Genomic DNA, 14,755 nt, shown 5'->3' on the forward strand with positions numbered 1-14,755 from the left:
TAAATTCCTCCATTTGCAGGTGTTTGTGACTCCCTGGAGTAAAGGCTGGGCTGGCAGCCAAGGAGTTGAGCCCTTTACCTGGTTTGCTTTCCATGGGGCATCCTCTGGGAAATCCATTCCAGGGCCTTACTGCCCTCACAGGGAGGAATTTCTTCCCAATATCCCACCTAACCCTGCCCTCTGGCAGTGGGAAGCCATTCCCCCTTGTTCTGGTACTCCAGGCCTTGTCCCCAGGCCCCCTCCAGCTCTCCTGGAGCTCCTTTAGCTCTCTCTTTTAGGTCTCCCTTCCCTTCTCTCCAGGTGAGCACCCCCAGCTCTCCCAGCCTGGCTCCAGAGGGGCTCCAGCCTTTGGAGCTTCTCCATGGCCTCCTCTGGACTCACTCCAGCATCTCTGCATCCTCCCTGTGTTGAGCAGCAGTCTCAGGCTCATGGTGGCATTGTTAGGATTCTCCTGATCAAGGCCAGGAGTTGGACTTGATGATCCCTTTCTGTCCCTTCCAGAACTCTAGATATTCTGGGATTCTATACCTGTTGAAGCTCTTAAACTGGCCTGCCCCACCCCACCCTCAGGCCTTTCCCTCCCCAGGCAGGAGATTTCCTCTGGAACCGTCATGGTTTTGGTGCTTTTTGTGCAGCTTTACCTTTTCTGCACCTGTCTCGTGTTCCTGTGGCCGCTCCTTCTGCTGCTGCAGAGGCAATCGCAGCCATTTGGACCCATCAATAGAGGGATTTACTCAATTGATCACAAAGCCTGACCTTGATTGGGCTAATTATGAGCTTGGAGTCCAGCCCAGGTGGAGCTGGGTGTAGTCACCCTCCTGTCCTGCTGCTGATGGCAGAGCAGCACCGGGCCCACTTGGCTGGGTCGTCGGTAATCACCTTGTTTACCGGATTTGGAACATCTGCCAGAATTAACTCCAGCTGCTTCAACTTCCTGTGGGACAGGATGTGATTAAAATCATCCTCAACTCACACAGCAGCTTCTGAAGCTGCTGAACACTCTCAGACTCTTCTTTACCTTGGGGACCAAGTGAAGAGGTTCCCGAGGTTTCAAATGCCTGGAGAGGCCATTCCTGAGACCTCTGATTGTTGCATCACCTGGAGATCCTCATCAAAATCCTGCCCTAATAGAAATGAAAATAAATTTATATCATGACTGCCATGCCCATTGACTATTCTTCTGCTGAGAAACATGTGCACATAGAAAAAAAAATCTCATGTCTCCCTGTGTTTTTAACCTGGAGTTCAACCCAGTTTCCTCCTCCTCTTTCTTTTTCCTTATTTTAATATTTTTTTTTCTCTGCAGGTTGTACTTTCCTCCTCCACCTCCTCCTTCTGAAACCCTTTGGAGATTTTATCTCTGCCTTGTTCCAGCACCTCCCGCCCAAGCCCGAGGGCATCAGCTGTGTGTGGAGGCACCCGACACGCTCAGCCTGCTGGAGATCTCAGGGATCAGAGGCTGATACTTGGCATTTGCCAGTTAAGCAAAAAAATTAATGAGCTTGTCCTTTGTCCACTGGCCACTATTGTTAATAATAACAGCAATAGAAAAATTACTTCAGTGTACTCACAAATCATATTAAATTTAATTAATAAACTTTCACGTTATTGTCAGGGAAAGACGAGATTAACTGATATAATAAAAATGGTATCATAATTATGTTGTTATTTTCTGAATTGGTGATTTAATATCAAGGGTGTTATTGAGGACATTATTGTCTTACCTTCCTGTCCATCGCAAGTCACGAACCATTTATTAAAAGAGATTAAAAGAGCCATCAGACCCTTGTTAAGAGGATTGCAAATTAAAGTCAGGTTTTGGGTCGTTGGTCCCTAAATGAGCCTCACCAGAGACCCCCTCCCTCAGGGACAACACCAGGACTGTCCGCGCCTGGAGGTGATGACCTCCCTTCCCTCTCTTGGTGGAATCCACTCTGGAAGCCCCCTCTCGCCTTCTCAAAGTCAAAATTCCAGTTCAAAGTTCTCACCAGGGCATTTCACCTTTTTTTTCCTGCAAAAATTACCATGTTTTTGGCATTTCCCTTCCTGCCTTTGCTGAGCACAGGGAGAGGTTGTGGCCAGTCCCTGCACAGATGTTTCTGGCTCTGGGGAAGCTCTTCCTACTCTTTGAGGGCTTTCCAGCCCTTCCCACACCGATCTCCTTTGCTTCCCTCACTCTCATTGGGTCTCGGACTTGATTCCAACCTCTACCAGATTATTCTGTGCTGCTGCAGAATCCTGATTTCCACTTCATCTTCTCATGTCCTCCTTCCCCTCCAAATAAAATTCTTCTGTGGTAGCAGAGTCATTCCTCCTGCTCTGGAATTCTGTGATCCCCCAGCTGCTTCCTTCCATTCATGTTGGGGAGCAGCTTCTGATGCTCCTTTCCCTCCCTGCACTCCCTGCCCCGGCTCCCACAATTCCAACATAAAACACTGCTGTTCAACAAAGGCAAAGGAAGGTATCCCCCACCAAAGTCATTCCCAACCACCTGAGCTCTGCCTGTCTGCACAGGACAAATCCCTCCCATTTAGAGCCTTCCCAGATCCCCTCCAGTTAGTTTTCTCACCAGAAAACTTCACTATTTATCACAAAGTGTTGAGAATTCATAGAATTCTAAAAATTCCCTGATAGTGGTTTTTTTCTCTGCGGTTTAATAGCAACATCCAGTGTCACCCAGCTCTAGGTCTGTGTGAGGGAAACTCCATCTGGTCTCCCTGTCCCCTAAAGGATGAATGTGGGATCCACTTTGGACTATCTGTATCATTAGGACAATATATATATTCTTGCATCTGGGAAACCTCAGGCTTAGAATAGGATAAACTTTGGGAGAGTATCAACGTTTCACTTCTTGTTCTGCAAAAAACACAAGGTTTTTTGATTTTTCTCTCCTTTTTTTTTCCTTCTCCAAGTCCTTCGCTGACCACAGGGAGAGTTTGTGGTTATTCCAGGGAGGGAGAGGGGGAGAAAAGGAAAGTCTGCAGGCTACAGGCATTTTTATGAGTGTGTCTGTGTCATCCCAGCCCCAGTTCCAAGTGACTGAGGGCCCTAATTATGCAGGAACTATGGCAGCTGGAGATCAAGATCTCTCTTGTGCTCATTTATCTCCTTCATTGGGGCAGTTATTAAATTTAAATACTGTATTTCTTCATGTGCTACTGTATGGCTCTGGAATTCATCTTGAATAGTCAGAAGTGCACTGATATCCTTATTTATTCACTCTGTTCTGCCAGTGGGGCTTGCAAAGATCCTTCATTTGTATTTAGGATATTGTTTTCCAAGACACCCTCAGGATTTTAGTAATTTTAGGTTTTGTGTTTTCTGTAGTTCTTTTTTTCCCCTTCTTCTTTTAGTTCTTTCTATTTTCTGAAGAGTTTATGGCTGCCTCATCTGGAGGTGCTCAAGAACAGGTTGGATGGGGCTTGGAGCAATCTGGTCTGATGGAAAGGAGACCCTGGAGTCCCTTCCAGTGCCTAAAGGGGCTCCAGGAGAGCTGGAGAGGGACTGAGGACAAGAGCCTGGAGAGAAAAGACAAGGGGGAATGGCTTCCCAATGCCAGAGGGCAGGGATAGATGCAATATTGGGAAGAAATTCCTCCCAGAGAGGGTGGTGAGGCCCTGGAATGGATTTCCCAGAGGATGCTCCATTCCTGGAAGTGTCCAAGGCCAGGTTGGACAGGGCTTTGAGCTCCTTGGGATAATGGAAAGTGTCCCTGTCCATGGCACAACTAGATGAGCTTTAAGGTCTCTCCCAACCCAGACCTTTCCATGACCTTATTTTGAGCTGATTTAGATGATCCTGTGGGAATGTTGAGGTGTTTCCTTGAGCATCAGCCTGAGAACTGGGATTTATTAGTCCATTTTAGGGTTTGAGTTGAAGGTGGACAAAAGTGGATGAGGTTGATGGAGTTTGGCAGGTTGTGCTCAAAAATCTCCAGTTTAGGTCTGTCTTTAAATTCCCAGATGTTTCCAACATGTCCATCCTGGTGCTCTTCTGGTTCCCTCATTGTCCACAAAAGGTCACACCCGTGTCACCATCTCAGAGTCTTTTCCAGGTGGGAGGAACTTCCCTACCTTCCCCACCTGCCCCAGGTACTGCTTTGGATGGGCAGGACAACACAGGGTCCCTCAGTCCCTGCTCCAACAGCTCCACAAGGTGCCCAGGCAGGCAATTTTAATGGATCAAGTTTTGGGATGCAATTTAAACTTATCCTTAAAATCCCAAGACAAAGAGCCAGGTTGACCCTGTGGTTGTACCACCCTGGTCCCATGAAAACCCATCTCCCTGGGACGGATGATGGATGAACCTGTGATCTCTTTGTCCCAGCTGTGTCAGAAAGAGGAGGGAATGACAGGAAGCTCCCCTTTCATCCACAGGATGCGTGGACACCTCTTGGGATGCATCCCTGTTTCTGGAGCCAGCTTGACAGGTCCAGGTGTGGTTGGGATGTGCTGCCAAGGCTGATCCGGTGTCAGCTGCGATCACAACAGCTGCCCACACTCTGGGTTACGGCACGTGGGGTGGGATGGCTGCTCTCTTTGCTCGGGCTCTGGGCTCCAGCTGCTACAGAGAGCTCAGAATTCACACCTGGTTCACTTCAGCTGCTGCACACGGCAGGATTTTGGGATGGGCAGTCTCTCACAGGTGTTCCACTCTCTGGGGTCACAACACTTCCTTCCATGATCCATGGGGATTACCTGGAGTGTTGCCAGTGCAGCTCTGGAATGAGGCACTTACAAAGTGGGAAGAGGAGGGGTGGAGAGGGGAATCGCACTGGAGCCAGCACCAGCCCTTCTGAATCACAGCATCATTTAGGTTGGGATCATTGGGTCCAATGATTTCCTTGGCGCTGCCAAGGCCACCACGGACTGTGTCCCCAAGTGCCACATCTACACATTTCTCGGACACTTCCAGGGATGAGGACTCCACCCCTGTCCTGGGTAGCTGTGCTGGGGCTGGACAGCCTTTTCCAGGAAGGAATTTCCCCCAGTTTCCAACCTAAACCTAGCACCATTTGAGGCCGTTTCCTCTCATTCTGTCCCTCATAACCTGGGAAAAGAGTCACACCCCACCTGGCTCCAACCTTTCCAGTCTCCTTCAGGAGTTCCCTCCCCTCTCCTCGGCTTTAAAAATACTGCTAATTGCACCATTTTTTAATGTTCATCGTAGTTAATTCCTGCAGGAGACAGAATTCTCAATCCAAGTCAGATTTTTATAGAGGTTTATAAAAAGAGGGAAATCAGCTGGAAATATGGTTGAATTTCTTCAGGAAATGTTGATAATGAGCAAAATTTAATTACAAAATTAGCACAGAAGGAAGATCTGAGATACCAGTTTGGCTTTTCCTGGTGTAAGGTGAGGTAGGGGATTTTGGTAGGGAAAAGTGGATTTCTCAGCTGTTTTCCTGGAAAATACTGTGTTTCTGGGTGAGAAAAGTCTCTGAGCATCCAAAGTCTTGTCCACCTTGAGATATTCCAGCTGTTTTAATAACCTCCAGCTACAACCCCCTAATTTAGGGAGTTTATGAGGCACTTTCCAAATGGAGCCAGGATTGCACAGCCCTGACCACAGAACCTCTATGTGTAGTGGATTCTCAGCCTGGTTTCATCCAGTTCCTTTGGGAGGAAGAGAATCCTGCCAGGTGAAGTCCAGCTCCTCCTTAAGTCATGTAAGGGTCAGAGAGGAGGTTCTTCCCGCGGGGATGCGGTTCCAGAGGTAGTTTTGTAGGAACCACATCTTGTTGACTTTTCAAGAAATTAACCCAGGCTGGAGCCTCCAAGTGGTGCTGCCAGCAGTGGGGTTTGGCTCCCAAATGCTTTTCCATGTGTCCCATAGCCACTGAGTACTGGAGAGGTGGAGTCTGGCACAGAGATGGGGAGAGGGATGGATCCTCCCGGTGAGAAGCAAAAGTTGCTCCTGGGATATTCTGAGAAAGAGAGAAGGACAGGAATTGGAAACAAAGGGTGCAGCAGGTGCTCCTGGTGATGCAGTGAAGGGTCAGACACCCCCAAGGACAATCAAGGTCTTGTGCCCCTTGAAATACCAAAAGAGGTGGGGAAATATGGGAGAGAATGAGCTGTGGGGATGAGCGGGGGTAACTGTAATTACGGATGGAGGTTAATGAGATAAGGAGATCTGTCAGCAAAGCTCATGAGTCAGGCGGGATTTGGGGTATTTCACAACTGCCCCACTGGTGCTGGTGTTTATCTGACCTTTCTGGGCAGCCATTAATTGCTGCCTGATGAACCAAACCTAATAACAACATTAGAGACCTGCTAATTACTACGGAATGGAGATGAGCTCCTCCAGAACGTATAAAGGAGAACTTCCATACTCCTCTGGAGTACCTGAGGATCCTTCATTCTCATTTCTCCTCCTGTTTTACCACCTTCTACATCAGCTCTCCCACCTGGAAGTGCTGCCATGAGACGATATTTCTCCGGATATGGGGACAGGAGTTTCAGTTCTTCTTCTGCTCACTGCGGGACCTTGGGTGGTGGAGATGGGAGATTCAGAGGGTTTGGGCATGGGTATGGCAGCAGGAGCCTCCACAACCTTGGAGGGTTCAGGAATGTCTATACTCATGGAGGCTATGGAGGAGAAGGAGTAAGATATGGGAGATGCCTTGGGTTTGGTGGCTGGAGACAGCCTGAGACGGGCTTTGGCGGAAGAGGATATTTTGTGGGAGGTTTTCAAAGTGGTGGAACAGGGCTTGGTGGCACCTACAGAGGAGGTTCAGGCAGGGAGGTACTTGGAGGAGGCCTTGGCATAGGGGTACAAGGGGCTGGGCAGGGACTGGGACAGGCTGGAGTTCTCCGAGGCATTGAGGAGGTCCATGTGGACACCAACTTGCTGAGGCCAATACGGCTCCAGGTGGACCCCGAGTTCCAGCGAGTGCGCTCGGATGAGAGGGAGCAGATCAAAGCTCTGAACAACAAATTTGCTTCATTCATTGAGAAGGTGAGTCCTGGTCTCTGTGCTGTTATCTGGAAAGGGGGAAGTGTAAGGTAGGAGTGAGTCATGGGGACACCTTCATGTTCTACCTTCTCCCCCCAAAAAATCCCAGCACTGGCTGAATTCCCAATGCTACTGTGAAACTCACAATGGGTCCCTGCTCTGTGAATCACTTTTTGCCTTGGGGTAAAGATCTTGGAGTTGTCTTTTGTGGCAGGACAGTAAACTACCGAGATGTCACCGGCACACAGACTCACTCCTCTTTTGAGGAAAGGGGTTTCTGGGAATACATATTCCTATATTCCGGTGCCTGGAGGTTGTTGGTGCCAAAAAAAAAAAAAAATGGGTGAGGGATTTGGACATCTTGATGAGTTATTATTTTTTTTTCTCAAGCAAAGCCAAACCTTGCAAGAACAGGCAGTTTTAGTGCCTTTCTTGCAGGGGTTTGTACTTACCAGAAATTGCAATGAATTAAATTTCTCTGAATTATTAAACAAATCACTTCTTGGTTTGAAAGCCCTGCCCTCTACTAGGTGGTCCATCTTCAGCTTTTTCATTATTTTCCATCTCTACAGTTTTGTCTTCTCTTCTGCATCTACTCAAACCCACCACAAAAGCTCTTCCATCCCGCTGGTATCTGGGAGGTGTCTCTGCCTCAGATTCTCTCTTTTACATATGGAGACTTCAGGGTTTCTATTTCACTGGACAGGACATGTTGGTTACACTGAGGAGGTTCAAGATTCCATAGTCCTGAAAAATTAGCATGTCTGTGACTCTTCTTTCCCTCCTAAACTTTTGGGTGTCCAGGTTATCACCTGGTCAATATTATAGAAATTGTGGAGTGATTTGGGTTGAGAGAGACCTTAAAGCTCATCCAATTCCTGCCATGAGCAGGAACACATTCTAGTAGACCCCTGTGTTCCATGCCCCATCCAACCTGGCCTTGGACACTTCCAGGAATGGAGCATCCTCTGGGAAATCCATTCCAGGGCCTTACCACCCTCTCTGGGAGGAATTTCTTCCCAATATTGCATCTATCCCTGCCCTCTGGCATTGGGAAGCCATTCCCTCTTGTCTCTTTTCTCCAGGCTCTTGTCCTCAGTCCCTCTCCAGCTCTCCTGGAGCCCCTTTAGGCACTGGAAGGGGCTCCAGGGTCTCCTTTCCCTTCTCCTCTCCAGGTGAGCACCCCCAGCTCTCCCAGCCTGTCTCCATGGCAGAGATGCCCACTGGAGACATGCAGCCCCTCTGGATCTGCTTCACCTCTCAGGTTCAATGTCTGGAGCGGCAGAATCAAGCACTCTTGGCCAAGTGGGAACTTCTGCAGCAGCAAAGCTCTGGCCCTGAGGAGAGCAGGAACATCAACAGCTTCTTCCAGGCCTACATCACCAACCTGCAGCGGCAGCTCGAGACGCTCCAGAGCCAGAAGGAGCAGCTGGATCCTGAGGCCTACAACATGCTCCAGCTTGTTGAGGATTATAAAAACAGGTGAATAGTCACAAATCTGGGAAAACAGGTGCTAGGATTTTCCTAGGTGATGCCCATTGTGCCCTTGGATGGCAAAGCTCAGCTTTGCGTCTGCAGCAGTTGGGAGTTTGTTAGCCCTGCTCTTCTTCAGGTGCATTATGGGGCTTGACTTTGATGCTGGAAGAGTTTGGTAAGGGTTGAACTCCCAAAAAGGAGAGGAAAACCAAAGTTTGTGATGATCTCTCCCATCTTTTTTCCTTCCCAGACTCTTCCTTTTCTTTCTCCCCCCTAGCAGTGAGTGACCCAAGATTCCACTCATGGGGCTCTGGTGGGAAGGGACAGAGCTGAGCTTGGAGTCAAGTTGGGAAGAGTTGTCACCTTTTCTGGCTTATATAATTTACGTCCACCCACAGCTCTGAAAAATGGAAAGTTTATCTCAAAATTACTAAATTTAGAAGTGATCTGTACTGACTCCATTTTTTAGGCTGTTTTAGCGCCTCTTTTTGCAGAGGAGAAAATTTCTGCCATTTGCCAGAAATTGCAATTAAAGTAAAATGAAAACTCAACACATTCAGTCTTTGGTTGATTCTGTTGTTTACTGGTTCACCTGACTTAACAATTAATATCAAAAATTAAAGGTAATGGATAGATTAATTAAATATATTAATTAATAATAGATAATAGATAATAGATAATAGATAATAGATAATAGATAATAGATAATAGATAATAGATAATAGATAATAATCTACTTCCTTCTGTCCCCCAGATTCGAGGATGAGATCAACAAACGCACATCCAAGGAGGAGGAGTTTGTGGAGCTTAAAAAGGTGAATTAACCTGAGATCCTGAGCAAATCAAAGCCATGGAAATAAAAGCATATTTGGATGGTTGCCAAAGTTCTCAAAAACTGAAGTTTTTATTGAGCTTTGTATAATTTTAACCAAAGTAAATGAAAACCAGAACAAGACTGAGGATGGATTATTTCCTCTAGAGAATGAATCAGTCCTTTGTAGGACAAATATCTAAAAAGTGCTGTTTTTTCCCTATTCACCCAATCCCAATCCAGGTGGAATACTGTCATTAAGTTAAATAATATCTGTAGATGGCTTAGAAAAATAAAACTATCTGTGAAGAGAAAATTTAGACAACCTTTTACTAGAAGTATGAATGAAAATTGTGTTTTCTCATTTCTCATGTTCCCCAGGAACGGATTTATTGCTGCAGCTGTAGTACTCATTTCCCAGCCAATTTTTTAATCTTAAATGCTTTCCCTTTGTTCCTCTTGCTTTTCAAATGAAATCTGAGATCTCTAGGCCACTATTTGATCCCAGGAATGGAGGCTTTATGGAAATACCCCAAGAATTGCGCTTCAGTGGAGCATTTGGGTCAACAACATGCAAATATATTACAATATTTTTGGGGTTTTTTACAGGAACTGGATAGTGCCTACATGGGAAAAATGGAGTTTGATGTCCGAGCGGATATCCTGAGGCAGGAGCTGGAGTTCCTCCGGTGTTTATATGAAGCTGTGAGTGATTCAAATCTTACCCTCAGGTCTTGAAGGACGCACCCTCTGGAGATTCCCAGAAATTTTGCTTGGGTGGGATTTTTTGGCTTGGAGAATTAATTATCCTTGGCCTTTTGTGAGTGAAAAAGGGTCTGGTGTGTCCCAAAGGCTAGAAGACCTTGCAAATTACAAGTGGTGGGGGTACAGTGGTACCTGGGGGCTGCAGGTGGAGAAATTCCAGTGGGAAATTTGCCACAAGGTCCCATTTTTTTCCTCATAAAGACCTGGACTGACCACAAGGACTGTTAAAATCCCTAATCTGGTTTTCCCTGCAGGAGCTGTCCCAGCTGCAAACGGTTGCTGGGAACGTTGATGTTGTTCTGTCCATGGACAACCACAGGGACTTGAACATGGATGGGATCATCGAGGAGGTCAGGCGGGAATACGAGGGGATAGCCCACAGGAGCACAGCTGAAGTGGATGCCATGTACCGGGGCAGGGTGAGTGCACACCAGGGAAACAGGAACACAAATCTCCTCATTGGAAAAGAAACCAAAAATGTGTTGTGTCCTCTTCCCATCAGTACCAGGACCTGCAGAACATGTGGGTGAGTCAACAAGAGCAGCTGAGGAACAGTCACCAGGAAATCCAGGAACTTGCCAGACACATCCAAAGACTCCAACCAGAAATTGAAATTGCAAGGAAAAGGGTAAAGCTGATACTTTACAGCAGGACTAAATGGCTTAAGCCCCTTTTCCATGGGATCTCAGTGCAGTATGTAGCAGCCAGTTGTTTGGAGACAAACTTAGGGATGGAGTTTTCTCTTCCAATTGAAGCAGATTTAGATTTTTGGAACCTATATTGGGGTTTAATTGTGTTTATTTACCCAGTCCAATGTATTTTTGCTGTTCTGTCACTGAGAAAAACCTTTTGATTTCCAAGGAATGCCAGGAGGGTATGAAAATTGTGGGATTTGGGGGTTTTCCTCTGCTGGGATAGGAGTTGGACTTGATGATTCCTGTGGTTCCCTCCTGACAATGGATATTCCATTATTCTATTATAAAATCCTCCCCACAGATTGGACGTGATCATGTTCCCTTTGTTCCTTCTGCAGAATTCCAGCCTTCGGGACTCCATTAAAGATGCTGAGCACCGTGGGAGCTCAGCCGTCAGGGATGGCCAGGAAAAGCTAGAGGAGCTGGAAAATGCCCTCCAACAGGCCAAGGATGACCTTTCTCAGCTTGTCCGTGATTACCAGGAGCTCCTGAATGTGAAGCTGGGCCTGGACATTGAGATCGCCATGTATCGCTCACTCCTCGAGGAGGAGGAGAACAGGTGGGGGCAAAATCCATCCTGGGTGAAACACCCAGACAAAGCAGCATGTCCATGCATCTGTCACTGCGATCTCTGGGATGCACTGCGCCTGGGAGGAGTTGCCTTTCTGCAGATCACTGATAAAGCCTAACCTGAATTTTAATTCTGATTTTATTGGCTGCCTTACCTCAATGTCGCTTTTCCTCCACAGGATCCAGGAAGGATCACCAGCCACGATATGTGAGTATCCCAAGGATTTTCTCAGGGCTTTTCACAGGAAACTGTTCCTACTTTGTGGTCTTGACACCATTGGAACAAACTATCCCAGTTCCCATCTTAATTCAGGAAAGGATGCAAAGGGGAGTTGGTGAACACACATTAATGTAACAAGTGGCTTCAGAATTATTGGCTAATTCCTAATAAATTTGGAGGAAATGTGAAACACTGCATTTAACCTATAGGTCTGTTTGATGCAGGGCAGAAGGGAAGGAATTAAAAACTAGTCCTAAAATTTGTGGGAAAATTGAGGAAGCTGAAGGAGAGAGAAACACAGTCTTGGCCTTTGTAAAGAATAGTCTGCACTGAGTGTTCATGGGTGAAATAAGACATAAATGATGTTTAAAAAAAAGCTAAAAATCCCAGAAAAATGAGAAAATATTCCATAGGTTGATGTCTACTAAGGGAGATTCTTGTTGGCCCCTTCAAAGATAAGTCCATGAACACCAGGGTAGGAAGGATGATGCTTAAATCAGCCCTGCTCAGAATTTTTTGGGGTAAAAAGAATAAATTGAATGTAATTTTCCATTTCTTGCAGGTGTCATCGACCACAATGCCAGAGCTTCTGGAGTCTTTGGAGGCATAAAAAGTGGGAAGGGTATAATGAGTTCTGGTGGTAGCAGTGGGAGCAGAACAAAAGGGCCAGTCACTGGAGGGGGAAAAGGTGGAAGCTCTGGAGGGGGTGGATCCAGCTTAGGTGGAGGTGGTTCCATCTCTGGTGGTGGAAAAGGCTCAGGGTGTGGAGGAGGGAGAAGCTCTGGCAGTGGAGGCTCCATGTCCAAGGGTGGCAGCAGCTCCGGAGGGTGGGGGTCCAGCTCTGGTGGTGGAGGCTCCATGTCCAAGGGTGGCAGCAGCTCTGGAGGGTGGGGGTCTAGCTCTGGTGGTGGTGGTTCCATATCCAAGGGAGGCAGCAGCTCAGGAGGGTGGGGGTCCAGCTCTGGTGGTGGTGGTTCCATGTCCGGAGGAGGAAAAGGCTCGGGATCTGGAGGAGGAGGAAGCTCAGGCAGTGGAGGCTCCATCTGTGGAGGAGGAGGAAGTTCAGGTGGTGGAGGCTCCATGTCCAAGGGAGGCTCCAGCTCAGGAGGGTGGGGGTCTAGCTCTTGTGGTGGTGGTGGTGGTTCCATGTCTGGAGGAGGAAAAGGCTCAGGATCTGGAGGAGGAGGAAGCTCAGGCAGTGGAGGCTCCATCTGTGGAGGAGGAGGAAGTTCAGGTGGTGGAGGCTCCATGTCCAAGGGAGGCAGCAGCTCTGGAGGGTGGGGGTCCAGCTCTGGTGGTGGTGGTTCCATATCCAAGGGAGGCAGCAGCTCAGGAGGGTGGGGGTCCAGCTCTGGTGGTGGTGGTTCCATGTCCGGAGGAGGAAAAGGCTCGGGATCTGGAGGAGGAGGAAGCTCAGGCAGTGGAGGTTCCATCTGTGGAGGAGGAGGAAGTTCAGGTGGTGGAGGCTCCATGTCCAAGGGAGGCAGCAGCTCAGGAGGGTGGGGGTCCAGCTCTGGTGGTGGTTCCATGTCTGGAGGAGGAAAAGGCTCAGGATCTGGAGGAGGAAGCTCTGGCAGTGGTGGTTCCATGTCCAAGGGAGGCAGCAGCTCAGGAGGGTGGGGGTCCAGCTCTGGCGGTGGTGCTTCCATGTCCGGAGGAGGAAAAGGCTCGGGATCTGGAGGAGGAGGAAGCTCAGGCAGTGGAGGCTCCATCTGTGGAGGAGGAGGAAGTTCAGGTGGTGGAGGCTCCATGTCCAAGGGAGGCTCCAGCTCAGGAGGGTGGGGGTCTAGCTCTTGTGGTGGTGGTGGTGGTTCCATGTCTGGAGGAGGAAAAGGCTCAGGATCTGGAGGAGGAGGAAGCTCAGGCAGTGGAGGCTCCATCTGTGGAGGAGGAGGAAGTTCAGGTGGTGGAGGCTCCATGTCCAAGGGAGGCAGCAGCTCAGGAGGGTGGGGGTCCAGCTCTGGTGGTGGTTCCATGTCTGGAGGAGGAAAAGGCTCAGGATCTGGAGGAGGAAGCTCTGGCAGTGGTGGTTCCATGTCCAAGGGAGGCAGCAGCTCTGGAGGGTGGGGGTCCAGCTCTGGCGGGGGTGGTTCCATGTCTGGAGGAGGAAAAGGCTCAGGATCTGGAGGAGGAAGCTCTGGCAGTGGAGGCTCCATCTGTGGAGGAGGAGGAAGTTCAGGTGGTGGAGGCTCCATGTCCAAGGGAGGCAGCAGCTCCGGAGGGTGGGGGTCCAGCTCTGGCGGTGGTGGTTCCATGTCTGGAGGAGGAAAAGGCTCAGGATCTGGAGGAGGAAGTTCTGGCAGTTGTGGTTCCATGTCCGGAGGTGGGCAGAGCTCCGGTGGTCAGAGATCTGGCTCCAGTAGCAGCAGATGCAGCTCCCAAAGTGGAGGCACGAGCTCTGGAGGTGGTAGCAGTTCTGGCAGGAGAGGTTCCATCTCTGGAGGTGGCCAGAGCTCTGGTGGTCACATATCTGGCTCTGGCAGTGGCAGATGCAGCCCCCAAAGTGGGGGGATGAGTTCTGGAGGAGGGAGTAGCTCTGGTAGGGGAGGCTCCATGTCTGGAGGTGGAGGACAAGGAAGCTCTTGCAGTGGAGGATCCATGTCTGGAGGTGGCCAGACTGCTGGAGGATGGGGGTCCAGCTCTGGGAGGTGCAGCCCCCAAAGTGGGGGGATGAGCTCAGGAGGTGGGAGCAGCTGTGGCAGGAGAGGCTCCATGTCTGGAGGTGGCCAGAGCTCCGGAGGTCATGGATCTGGCTCTGGGAGTGGCAGATGCAGCCCCCACAGTGGAGGGATGAGCTCAGGAGGTGGGAGCAGCTGCGGCAGGAGAGGCTCCATGTCTGGAGGTGGAGGACAAGGAAGCTCCAGCAGTGGAGGCTCCATGTCTGGAGGTGGAGGACAAGGAAGCTCTAGCAGTGGAGGATCCATGTCTGGAGGTGGCCAGAGCTCTGGTGGTCATGGATCTGGCTCTGGGAGTGGCAGATGCAGCCCCCACAGTGGAGGGATGAGCTCAGGAGGTGGGAGCAGCTGTGGCAGGAGAGGTTCCATGTCTGGAGGTGGCCAGAGCTCCGGAGGTCATGGATCTGGCTCTGGGAGTGGCAGATGCAGCCCCCACAGTGGAGGGATGAGCTCAGGAGGTGGGAGCAGCTGTGGCAGGAGAGGCTCCATGTCTGGAGGTGGAGGACAAGGAAGCTCCAGCAGTGGAGGCTCCATGTCTGGAGGTGGAGGACAAGGAAGCTCTAGCAGTGGAGGCTCCATGTCTGGA

General features: G+C 49.3%; 1 protein-coding gene across 1 annotated transcript; it reads left to right on the forward strand.

Moving 5' to 3' along the window:
• The first annotated feature begins 5,701 nt into the window (after positions 1-5,701).
• LOC135459040 (neurofilament light polypeptide-like) lies at positions 5,702-14,009 on the forward strand. The gene is made up of 11 exons (XM_064734643.1): positions 5,702-5,715; positions 6,729-6,774; positions 6,805-6,960; positions 8,222-8,439; positions 9,188-9,248; positions 9,854-9,949; positions 10,264-10,428; positions 10,512-10,637; positions 11,043-11,285; positions 11,454-11,482; positions 12,422-14,009. Exons 1-11 carry the CDS (start codon positions 5,702-5,704, stop codon positions 14,007-14,009), a joined length of 2,742 nt encoding a protein of 913 aa, XP_064590713.1.
• The last annotated feature ends 746 nt before the right edge of the window (positions 14,010-14,755 follow it).

The sequence above is a fragment of the Zonotrichia leucophrys genome, chromosome 29, assembly GCF_028769735.1.
Source record: "Zonotrichia leucophrys gambelii isolate GWCS_2022_RI chromosome 29, RI_Zleu_2.0, whole genome shotgun sequence".
Lineage (NCBI taxonomy): Eukaryota > Metazoa > Chordata > Aves > Passeriformes > Passerellidae > Zonotrichia > Zonotrichia leucophrys.